This window comes from Carassius carassius, chromosome 26 (genome assembly GCF_963082965.1).
Source record: "Carassius carassius chromosome 26, fCarCar2.1, whole genome shotgun sequence".
Classification (NCBI taxonomy): Eukaryota; Metazoa; Chordata; class Actinopteri; order Cypriniformes; family Cyprinidae; genus Carassius; species Carassius carassius.
In genome coordinates, this window is record NC_081780.1 from 4,069,933 (window position 1) to 4,082,542 (window position 12,610).

At 37.5% G+C, this 12,610-nt stretch overlaps 1 protein-coding gene across 4 annotated transcripts in view; it reads right to left on the minus strand.

Annotated features, from left to right (window-relative positions):
* LOC132105556 (dedicator of cytokinesis protein 4-like) overlaps positions 1–12,610 on the minus strand; it is a 98,185-nt gene that overhangs the window by 31,269 nt on the left and 54,306 nt on the right. For all 4 annotated transcript variants that reach the window (XM_059510755.1, XM_059510756.1, XM_059510752.1 and 1 more), the window contains exons 14-24: positions 10,459–10,583; positions 10,046–10,208; positions 8,778–8,884; positions 5,067–5,220; positions 4,818–4,915; positions 4,626–4,709; positions 4,438–4,538; positions 2,591–2,672; positions 2,129–2,299; positions 746–938; positions 540–667 (exon numbers count right to left, since the gene is read on the minus strand). In XM_059510755.1, the coding sequence (XP_059366738.1) occupies positions 540–667; positions 746–938; positions 2,129–2,299; positions 2,591–2,672; positions 4,438–4,538; positions 4,626–4,709; positions 4,818–4,915; positions 5,067–5,220; positions 8,778–8,884; positions 10,046–10,208; positions 10,459–10,583 (1,406 nt within the window). The remainder of the gene's footprint in view (positions 1–539; positions 668–745; positions 939–2,128; positions 2,300–2,590; positions 2,673–4,437; positions 4,539–4,625; positions 4,710–4,817; positions 4,916–5,066; positions 5,221–8,777; positions 8,885–10,045; positions 10,209–10,458; positions 10,584–12,610) is intronic.

Below are 12,610 nucleotides of genomic sequence, written 5' to 3' on the forward strand. Positions count from 1 at the left end.
AAAGGATTTGAATAAAAGCAGTGCATTAGGAGTGCAATGTTTTTTGAACTTTTATTATGCTACGAGTGTGCTATAACCCTCTCCTTTAACTGCCTTTAAATATATGACTTAATGAGGATAAAAGGCTTTCAGCATATTAAAACATACAAATATACATATAAATATTTTTATTCACTGGCGGATATGGTCTTCCATAATATTTGCCTGCTAGGTATTTGTCCTGAAAAAATTTCATTTTAATTTGGAATTTGCATTATTTTGCATCGTCAACAAGCTCTCATGACTGCGGTTGCCAGATGTCAGTTAAGATCCCCCAAAATCAGAGATTTTCATTTAAAATGATATATTTTCTGGCCAGTGATTTACTTAATGCTCCCAACCTGGCAACCACACACTCTCTCTATGTAACAGAAAAGGTGCTGATGAGCAGAAAATGGCAGCAAACATGTAAGTTGGAGTTTAGCGATCTCTTTTAGGATTGACTCTGTTTGCTTAGACTAAGTCTGCTTGTTATCGTAGTTGTGTGAGGGTTATCGTACCGTGTCGTCTTTCTTGAGGAGAGACAGCATGCAGGTGAGTATTTGAGCACACATGACGAGATCTCGCTGCTCCTGCATGTGAGCCTGGAGCAAACGCAGCACCACTGGGAGCAGGATACATCTGGAGTCTTATAAAAACACACACAACCACTGAGCAGATTGCCTCTAACCATCTCCATCCTCATCTTCAGTGAGCATGTGTTTACCAGGGTTTGTGTAGAGCTGGCTCTCTACGGTTTGGGCAATGCAGTGCAGTTTGACGGCCTCCAGGGGGCAGTCAGCTTGGGACACGGTGGGGAGGCTGCCCAAGGTCTCCCGTACAAACGTGGCCACTTCCCTGACCGTAAAGAGCTTCAACAACTCCCCATACACAGCCGGGAACGACTGCAGAAACAATGCCTGTGGAGTCAGGAGACAAACAATCAAGTCAAGAAACAATCTCGTTCACACTGATTACATGGAGAAATAAACAAAATAAGCAAAATAAATAAATGAAACGGCAATTTAATTGCACACTACATAATGAAACTACATAAAAACCACCAGCGAGAATTGTTTTTATGAAATTAAACAATGGTGACAATGTGCAGAATACAAACAAAGAAAAAATTAATAAAATAAATATATATTTTTTTTTACATCTGTCAAAAAAACTCTTAAATAATGTCAGAAATGTTAATACAATTATATAAAATACAATTGTAAAATACAATTAGAATACCAAAAAATATATATTTTTTCCTTTTTTTAATAAAAGTAAAAAATATATATATATTAAAAAGTCTGTTTGTGATATTTGATAAGTAGTGATTTTTCCCAAGGGTTGAATCAAACTAAAATGTGATTCTTTGTTTTTCTCACTTCCCTATTATCTCAAGTCTTCCCTAGAGCTTCTTGTAATCTTGTTGCGCCATCATCATCTCACTTTTGTTCATCTTACTTCTTTCTTTTCATCCTTATCCTTCATGTTCATTTACAATGTTTCCCTCTCTTATTAAACCCAAAGCAATTCTTTCTTTGGAAGTATTCGTCTTTCTCTTTCCAATGGGGCACATGGGCACTCTGAGTCTCTTTGTAGAACACGATGGGCACCCGAGCGACGGAGAATAGAAGACGCTCTCGCATTCAACTCAGAGAATTTGCGGGAGACTTCAAACGCTTTGCCTGAATTTAAGGGAGTGCACTGAGAACTGCCCTTGTACGTCATTCTCTCCATAAAACATGAATGATCCATCTCTCAAGGGCAAAATGTCTGTCAAAATTAAGGGCATTTCTCTGGCAAATAAATGCTTAATAGAGTCAGATTCACCTCGGCAGACGTCCCATGGTTTCAGAAAATCAGAATAATGCAGAATAATAATCAGAATAAAGGTAAATTCATCTTAAATTTACATACTTTTTATATAAGTTTATATAATAAACTTTAAAAAGTAATAATAATAATATTATTAACATCACAGCCCAGGAAGAAAAGAGAGGAATGTTGCATGCTAAACTCAAACCCTTTTCACCCACAAGAGATGCTCATTCTATGTGTCAACTACACAATATAAGGAGTTTTCCAACATAAACAGATCTGTGTGTCTCACCTGTGTCTGTGTGATGGGCCGTGAGCCCTTGTTCTCCTGCGAGAGGAAGAAGCGGAGGGACATGAAAAGCTCGTGCATACAGCAGCGAAACTCCTCCTCGTTCTGTCCGCCCGTGGCCAGCGCAAACAGCCGTCGCGACTGGATTATATACTTAAAAATATACTCCGTCGCCTAGGAAACCAACAGAATAGCAGATCTGAGCACAGAAAGCAACATGAACGCGGCCTAATTAAGAATGCATGGGCTGTGTGAACTAATGCGATGTGGAAGTCACAATGGCCCGCAGCGAACCATTCCTAAGAAATTGAATATTCAGTACATTACAAATCTAAATAAAATTTTATTCGTGGCTGTAGAAAATCAGAAGATGGAGGGCAGTAATGACAGACTCTAAATGTTAATGTGAAGGGCAGAGTGTGCAAAAATGATCTGAGAGAGCGAGAATATTGTGTAGCGTCTCACCTTCAGCACCTGCTGGATGTGTTCTTGACGATCCGCTTCAATAATACGATCCACGTACCACTTCAGCACCTTGATCAGATCCCTGCCAGAGACACAAACACACAGTAAACTGAACATCCACATTATGTTTGATTGGCAGAATTGAAAGTATTTATAAGAAGATTCATAATTGAAATCAATCTGACGTGTCTGAACTGCATTTACTGCATTAAAAAACATTTTTTAATTTAGTAGTGACGTGACATACAGCCAAGTATGGTGACCCATACTCAGAATGCGTGCTCTGCTTTTAACTCGTCCAGAGTGCACACACACACACCGTGAACACACACCCGGCCGGAGCAGTAGGCAGCCACTTATGCTGCGGTGCCCAGGGAGCAGTTTTCAGATTCCAAGCCTTTGAGCTCTGCCCTAGGGGACACAGTCTGGGTTCCCTCGGAAGGGAACGTCTCAGGTTATACATGCAAACATGGTTCCCGGAGAAGGGAATGAGACACTGCATCCTCCGGTTCCCTTGCTATGCTTTGGACACAAGCTTCAGACGATGAAGCGGATGAAGTGTTCTCCCAGTGCCCTTTTATACTGTGATCCTGCCAATGTTATTGTCGTGTTTAGATTCAGACACCGCTGAAAGCGTTCCCCATAGTGACCTCTAGTGGACGCAGTGTGTCGTTCCCTTCTCAAGGAACCATGGTTACATATTTAAACTGAGACATTTTAACGGAAAGGAGAAAGTGACAGTAAACAGATATAGGGTGCAATGTAGCATGCAAATTTTGCAATCTGTATTCAAACTTGCATTGTCCGTAGGAAAAGCAAAGCCCAATGTAACCACTAAGCCATGTGTCTACCAATTAACGATCAAGTTTTTTGTGTCTTCTTCCCAAAACATTAACATTCTAATCGAGCACGTCTTTATTCTGAATTTCAAATAATCAATAGATTAAAAAAAATAGATCTAAAATGCAATTTTAAGTGAAGCAGTCATACTGCAGGAAAAAAGAGATATCTTAATCACAGTGTATCGAAAAAGCTCATGTATTGCAACACATAAAAAGAAGCATTGCAAAATGTGTGATTTCATAGCACTGTAGTGAGAAGTTCATCGCATCGGAGCGAGTGAAGTACGAGAGGAAAGTTCTTGAGCTTATCTTCCAGTGCTCTGCAAGCATGCGGTTAGATGGTTTTTAAGAGACTAAAAATCACAACAAAAGGAGAACTGAAAGTCAGAACGGAAGAGACTTTAAATGAAAAAGCATGACGCATTATATTTGCACCAGTGAGCTAGAATAACTAGAAATTAAAAGATGTGTCTAAACACCCCATAAACTGGACTGTTGTGGTTTTCAATCCGTGTCTATTAGATTTGATTCTAAACTATATGATAAAATAAATTTCTGCAAATAAACTGTACAGGCTTTCTCATTTTTCAAGTAATCTTCCGTTTGATTCTGTCCAGTATTTAACGTAATTGGTTGCATAACATGCACATTCGACAACTGTGTAGGCTGTAATGTGGGCTGATCTCTGACCAGATGAATGAACATGCAAAATGAAGAGCTATTCGAGTGAGGAATCAGTGCTTTGAGAGAGCTGCGATCAAACGTCAAGGACAAAAACTAACTATACAGTGACCCAACAAAGTATTTTGGCACTTAAGCCACATTCAATGCATCAAATATCAGTCATTATATAACAAAACATCAACCCAAGTGGCATTTACTTAAATGAAAGACAGCACAAAGCATACTTCACAAGTACACATTTACACCTCTATGTTTCCACTTCAAATCAATGGACCAATTCCAGGCATGCTGAGAGTTAAACACTTCTGATTTTTAACGTACCTGTATGACAGGGCTCCTGCAAAGTGGCTTTCAATGTAGGTGTCCATGACTGGTTTAAAATGCTGAAACTTGCTGTCCTGGAGCAAGTTTATAACATGCACCTGAATGACGAAAATGCACACACACAGTAAGCAACATGCAATTTCATTAATCGCTATTGTGCAAAAAAAAATTGGGTCTGTGCTTACCAGACTATCAAACACCTTGAGTGCATATCTTTGTGAACTCTCGTCCAAAATGCCAAAAAGCGTGTCCAGTGTATCTTGTAAAAACTGATTTGAGATATTTGACTTTATTAGTAAACATGCACCAATTAGGGGAAAGATCACTGTGATTGACAGGTTCATTAACCAACAGCAAGGCTGTGAAGGGCAGCTGACCTTTACTATTTCTGAGCCATCGATCTCTTTGAGTTTAGACAGGCTGTCGTTGATTTTCTCTGGATGGGCTCTCCACTTCAATAAGTCCAGCATGTCACCTACAGGAAACAGCCAATAAGCAATCAGTGTATGAATCTTCATGCCAGACACCCAAATGTTCCCATGTTATGTGATGCATCATGCCAAGAAAACTGCCAGCTAGGGACATTTTGTCCTATCATATCCTGTACAAAGAGACACACACATTACCGTTCTGAGTGAGTTTGGTAGAACAGAGGAATGATGTGATCCACAGGGATTCCTTAGTGCCTTTCATAGTTTGGTTGTTGCCGGGCAGATTTGATTTCGCGAAGGGCAGTTTGAGGTAGCGAGCACAGTCTTGCAGGTTAGCGTTCTCCTCACACTGGGAAACATGCATGAAAAAAGATCCCTATTTTTCCTATTTAATAATTAACACATCATAACACAACCAAAAAAAAAAAAAAAAAATTAAATTATATATACACATTTATATATACACAACCCGAATTCCGGAAAAGTTGGGACGTTTTTTAAATTTTAATAAAATGAAAACTAAAGGAATTTCAAATCACATGAGCCAATATTTTATTCACAATAGAACATAGATAACGTAGCAAATGTTTAAACTGAGAAATTTCACACTTTTATCCACTTAATTAGCTCATTTAAAATGTAATGCCTGCTACAGGTCTCAAAAAAGTTGGCACGGGGGCAACAAATGGTTAAAAAAGCAAGCAGTTTTGAAAAGATTCAGCTGGGAGAACATCTAGTGATTAATTAAGTTAATTGATATCAGGTCTGTAACATGATTAGCTATAAAAGCTTTGTCTTAGAGAAGCAGAGTCTCTCAGAAGTAAAGATGGGCAGAGGCTGTGGAAATTGTGGAAAACTTTAAAAACAATGTTCCTCAACGTCAAATTGCAAAGGCTTTGCAAATCTCATCATCTACAGTGCATAACATCATCAAAAGATTCAGAGAAACTGGAGAAATCTCTGTGCGTAAGGGACAAGGCTGGAGACCTTTATTGGATGCCCGTGGTCTTCGGGCTCTCAGACGACACTGCATCACTCATCGGCATTATTGTGTCAATGACATTACTAAATGGGCCCAGGAATACTTTCAGAAACCACTGTCGGTAAACACAATCCGCCGTGCCATCAGCAGATGCCAACTAAAGCTCTATCATGCAAAAAGGAAGCCATATGTGAACATGGTCCAGAAGCGCCGTCGTGTCCTGTGGGCCAAGGCTCATTTAAAATGGACTATTTCAAAGTGTAATAGTGTTTTATGGTCAGACGAGTCCAAATTTGACATTCTTGTTGGAAATCACGGAGGCCGTGTCCTCCGGGCTAAAGAGGAGGGAGACCTTCCAGCATGTTATCAGCGTTAAGTTCAAAAGTCAGCATCTCTGATGGTATGGGGGTGCATAAGTGCATACGGTATGGGCAGCTTGCATGTTTTGGAAGGCTCTGTGAATGCTAAAAGGTATATAAAGGTTTTAGAGCAACATATGCTTCCCTCCAAACAACGTCTATTTCAGGGAAGGCCTTGTTTATTTCAGCAGGACAATGCAAAACCACATACTGCAGCTATAACAACAGCATGGCTTCGTCGTAGAAGAGTCCGGGTGCTAACCTGGCCTGCCTGCAGTCCAGATCTTTCACCTATAGAGAACATTTGGCGCATCATTAAACGAAAAATACGTCAAAGACGACCACGAACTCTTCAGCAGCTGGAAATCTATATAAGGCAAGAATGGGACCAAATTCCAACAGCAAAACTCCAGCAACTCATAGCGTCAATGCCCAGACGTCTTCAAACTGTTTTGAAAAGAAAAGGAGATGCTACACCATGGTAAACATGCCCCGTCCCAACTATTTTGAGACCTGTAGCAGAAATCAAAATTGAAATGAGCTCATTTTGTGCATAAAATTGTAAACTCTCAGTTTAAACATTTGCTATGTTATCTATGTTCTATTGTGAATAAAATATTGGCTCATGTGATTTGAAAGTCTTTTAGTTTTCATTTTATTAAAATTTAAAAAAACGTCCCAACTTTTCCGGAATTATATATATATATATATATATATATATATGAATTCTTGCAAAAACAATAGCAAAAAGAAATATTGATATAAGATTTTTTTTGTTTATATTTATTAAACAAATTATAAACCTACACATATTTATACATGTATAAACATACAGACCAATATATTCATATATGTTCAGTATGTAGCATATGGTATATAATTTAATTATAAATAATAAAAAAAATCAATTTAAAATAATGATATTTGAAAAACATTAATTATCAGAAATGTATACGAAAATTCTTACTTTGCTATTTAGAAGTGTTATTTATTATATATATATATATATATATAAAATATGACTTGTTTTATTAATATTTAAAATATAATTACATACATTTTAAAACAAGTTAAGGTAACACCAACAATATGCTACATAATGTATATATATAAATATATACGTTGATATGTTTATATATGTATAAATATGTGTAGGTTTTTTATTTACTTATGAATATAAATCAAAAAGATATCATATCAATATCATATTGTTGAGCGTACCCTAACCCAGTCATGTTTTATATTATTATTATTATGTTTAGATTATATTATGTAGTAAATTTAATATTTTAAAAGAATGCCCACAGCTAAATAGTAAAATCAGAATTATAATTTATTTATTTAAATATTATTATTTAATGTTTAGATTTATAATTATTTTAAACTAATGTATTTATGAATTTTGCTATTTCTTTTTTTTTCATAATAGGGATACTAAATGTACTTAATGTAGATTAAATCATATATAGACATATACTGTATGTAGGTATACGCTTTCCCTAGGGGAATTTCTATATATATATATATATATATATATATATATATATAAATTATTTATTCATTTATTTATTTCAAGGAAAGCTTTAACATTTTGCAGAACTTCGTGTTCAACAGAAAGCACAAAGTCATATGGGATTGTAACGAAGGTAAGTACAATGATGACAGATTAGTTTTATTTTTGGCTGAACTATTGCTTTAAATAGCATCATGCAATCGCTCCACATTCTGTCAGCAGTTCTGTTGCCTCTAGCAGAAATGCAAACAGCTGACTTATTTCTTTTTTTATCATGTATCTTGCTCAAACCGCTACACGTACTGTAAAAGGTCAGCAGAACTGCTGTCGTACATGACCAGTGACACAGCTCAGTGCATTATTACAGGAGTCAGTGATCTCTAGTGTTACGTCGAGACTGTAAACGTTGGAGCAAACCAGCCTATTTCAGCAAGCGTAAATAGGCCACGAGAAGCTCACAGCATCATACTGGGCCTGTTTATGGGCTAAGCCTTCCTGAGGCTACACACATTCCTTCATATACACAAATAAAAGTCATTTTATAGGCTGTACATGGTTAGATCTAAATGGGACATACGTTAAGACTGGTCTTTAATTGCAATTTTACAAATAAAAGTCTACATGGACATGACTAAACTGCAAAAATGGGTCATTTTTAAATCATCAGCAAAAGATTCTTTAATGAACTGATGGAGTGTGAGGGTTGACAGTACAACATGACACAAATAACAGCAGTTCTCGGTGTCTGTGCATGTATGTTTGTGAACTCTTTCGAGCCTGTTAAATCCACAAACACTTCCACGGTCTGCAATTACCAGAGCAAGCGTGCTGTTAAATTGGGTGTGCCGCAGGGATGTGTTTTCCGATGCGGCTATTTAACTCTTACACTTTTTAATGAGAAGCCACTTTTTGAATTCAGGGCTTTTTTCAGGCAGAAAAGGAGCATGCAGAATGAAATAAGTGTCAGCCAGGACAATTTGTCATCTGACATACAGTAGCTCTTAAATTGCATTTGTTGCAGAAAAGCCAACGAGACATTTTGACAGCTGTACCTTGTGAACGATGAGCTCATGGGTGCCGTCGGGCAGAGTCCGCCCATCTTCCTGCATCAGAGGAACGAATGAGAAGCCGAACAGCTTCTTTTCCCCCTTGTCTTTTGCTGGAGAACAAAAACACTGTATTTTACAAGCCAAATCCATTTAAAACTCCTTAACAAGAAAATACAGTTTTTATGCTGGAACTAAACATTGACATTTGATCTGGAGCTTTAGGCCACTACATGTCTGACACTTCTTGACAATGTCAGGAAAAATAGTCACAGCCATACAGAAAAATGTTTTGTGTTTTGGATGCTGATGTTGATGAGCAATACATTCATGGAAAACCAGTCATCAAAATGTAATGTTTAAATTAACAATTCATAAACCTTAATGACTACATTATCTAGTCTTGTTGTAATTCTGAGGAAGAAAAAGTGGATAATGTACAATATTTGAATAAATATTCATGGAATTTACCCATTTAAAATCGTGTTTACACTTTTTAAATAATGGTTTATTACTTTTACATTTATTTGTTACATAACTGTCTTTGCTATCTTGCTTAAAGCCAAACTTTTGGATTTCTTTTTCTCTTTGAGTCATGCCACTTACAGAGGCATAAGTGTCTTAGTGCATAAGACAGGAAAAAAACACAAAAACCAATGTCTCACACATTCAAAAGTCAGCTACTGAATAATATAAGAAATAGGCCGCACATGGCCAGACATCATTGTTTCATTTCATTTGCACAAAACCAAAGCCGCATCAACCAATCATTTGGCTCCAACATCATTATTCTGAATAAAAACCTTGATTCTCAACCCTACTTCAGCAGCAAAACTAGCATAAACCAATTTGGACAAGCACAAAAATTCATAGTAGTGGACAACAGATCAATGAATGGTGTCCTTCAGATGATTCGAGGTGCTTTGGTGTAAAGGAAGTCAAATACAGCACTGAATTAAGCACACATGCTTAACTGGAAATCATTTGCATAAAAAAAGCCCCAAAATACCCCTTGGTGATCTCCACTTCTGGACTTCACTTGCCTATATTAAGTGCCCATTAGTGATGCTATGACTCACACGGCTCACTGCTACATCTCCTCCACTCTCCAACACTCATTTGTAATTCAGCCAATTTAACTTCCTCTCTCCAGCTCTGCATCTATTAAGTGTGGGAAATACTGTCTTGCCTCAGTCTTAAGTGAATATGAAATGCATCCTAAAGCGAGGAACAAAAAAGACCAATGGTTTTCTCATCAGTTGCGTCGGACTTACTGGAACAGTGGCGGAACTCGAAGCGGACATGAGAGCCCCGGAACATGTCGACTGGGATGGGCAGCTTGATTAGCTCCGCCCACCGCGGGCTGTTGTTGTGATAAAGCACGAAGGTATGATACTCATCTCCGCCCGGCTCGCCGGAGCCCACAGCCACAAACCCCTGCAGAGAGACAAAGTCGACACAGACTGAGTGTGCGAGGATACGGAAAACCACAAACCTCTCACCGATCCACCTCGATGGCTGTTTGTCAGACATGACTGTGAAAACTCTGCATGACAGATTTAGATGAGCTTGACACCGAGGAAGTGATCTTTAATGCCGTTTCATATTACCTTAGCATTGCGCTTTTAGTTCTGGTATCTTAGATTGTCTGTACTCGTAAGAAAGCAAAGGGGAACAGGAGACATACCTTGAGGATCTGTCCATCGGCGTCCAGCGCGTAGACGGTGACCTCTACGTTCCTCGCCACGCTCTTCCCTCCCTTCTCGAACTCGCCCTTCTCCAGCGTTATGTAGAGATCATTTCTCATCTCACCTTCAAGAGAACAACGAAAGTTATTTATTTATTTTTTAATTTAAGAAAAAATTTGTTAAATCAAAATTTAAAACAACAAAATTTGAAAGCAGAGATTGACTTGTCAGTAATATGAAAAAGTATATAAATATATATGTTTTATTTATCTTTTACTATACATTTTTTATAAAAAGTCAAACACACAGACACACTGACACAAACACACATTTTGCCCAGTTTAACTACTTAGCTTCTACTCTAGAGTAACTACGGGTTAAATGCTTTGATCAGTGACCAGCATGGATTTTCAATGTTAAAATGAAACCATAAGGCCCAATGAATGCCTTCACACAAGCGGTGAAAAATATCAAACGACTTTTTACTATGTACATTGATTTTTATGCTGTTTGTTTAGCAGAAAAACCCACAGACCAATAAAACTCAAGCTTTTTCTCATATTTCTGGGAGTCGAATTGATTCTGGAATGAAAAGGCACTTCAAATCAACTGAAAAGAAATGCAAAAACACATCTCTCCTCAACAAGCTGCGTGATTTGAAATTTAATACTATACACTTCAGGTGTAGCTCCATGAGCTGATGATAAAACATGGAAAGTTTTATCACAATTATGACAGAGGAGCACAAACACAAAGTTCATCTCTCCCAGAGGTCCTCAGCAGGTGCATACTGTGACACATGGATAAGGCCACTAACAAATGCACACATTATCTATCACACAGGAAGTGTATTTACATGCTCACACCTTGCCATTTTTCATGGTCCACCCTAACCTCAACAGCTCGGCATGCACATTTTCACACTGATGCAAATGCAAATGTTACAGCAAAAAGTAAGTAATGAACTTTCATATCGAGGAAACATGCACAGGTCTATTTTCTGACACTAAAAATATATGTAGATGCATGCACAGTTGCATGCTTTGTCCCATGCAGCATGGTTTTAAAATGCACTGTGAGCTGCGGGTCAAGTTTTTAAAGCATGCAAACGAAGGGGACAAAGAACTCGTCCCCTTCACCGAGCAGAGGAAGTGTTGGTTCCTGTACGTGTGTGTAATGCATTTTAGTGTGTGCAGTCCTATTTCAAGACCCAAATTCTAACCAGTAGTCATGCCAACTAATGGCCAAATAAGTTACTGTAGCAACAATCAGAAAAAAACCTAAGTGAGTTTCCTGGAAGATGGAAACTGGGCTATATGTGAACACACTGAGAAAGAAGAGAAGATCAGCCTACAGCAAAGAACTAATAATAAATCGAGCAGCCATAAGGCAGGGTTACTGCCAGCGACAGCACATTCATCCAGGAGGCAGCAGACAGGCTGCTTGTGCAACCAAAACATCTGGGTCAGTAATGGAAAGACGGAAGGAGAAAATAGTTCAGATGCACACAGACTGCCCGATGAATGCCGCACACAAAAATGGTGAGAGCTTCTCGCACTTGCAAGTTAGAGTCTGGTTGGTTTTGTGGATTCTATGGGAGTCAAGGTATACTGATGACAAAGAAGATCAAAGTAGAGTGAGGCTAAAATATAGCATCAAAATAAACACTTAAAAAAAAAAAACTCTATATAAATATCCTACTCATTTTCTTGAGCATGCTTGGATATTACCGAATATAATACATTTAAATCACAACTTATACACATATTTTCCCATAATTTTGTTAGTTTGGAGAGAATTAGAGATTTATGGAGGAGGTGATTTGTTATCAATTATTTTAAATCATTTTATTTGGTGAAGATACAAATTCAGTTTTTTTAATGCATTTTCTGGTGTTAAACTTTGTTTAATATTGATAGTTTGCCCAAACACTACTCATTTATTAATTTATTTAGTGGACCAGACTGTATGCTGATGGTCAAATATATAAGTCATATTACAGAGAATGTAATCTCAGCTTAATATGTCATTTTCTTTCTTAAAGTTACACTACCATTCAAAAGTCAGTAACATTTTATCTAAAAAATAATGATAATACTTTTATTCAGCAAGGATGCATTGAATTGATCAAAAGTGACTTGTATAATATCT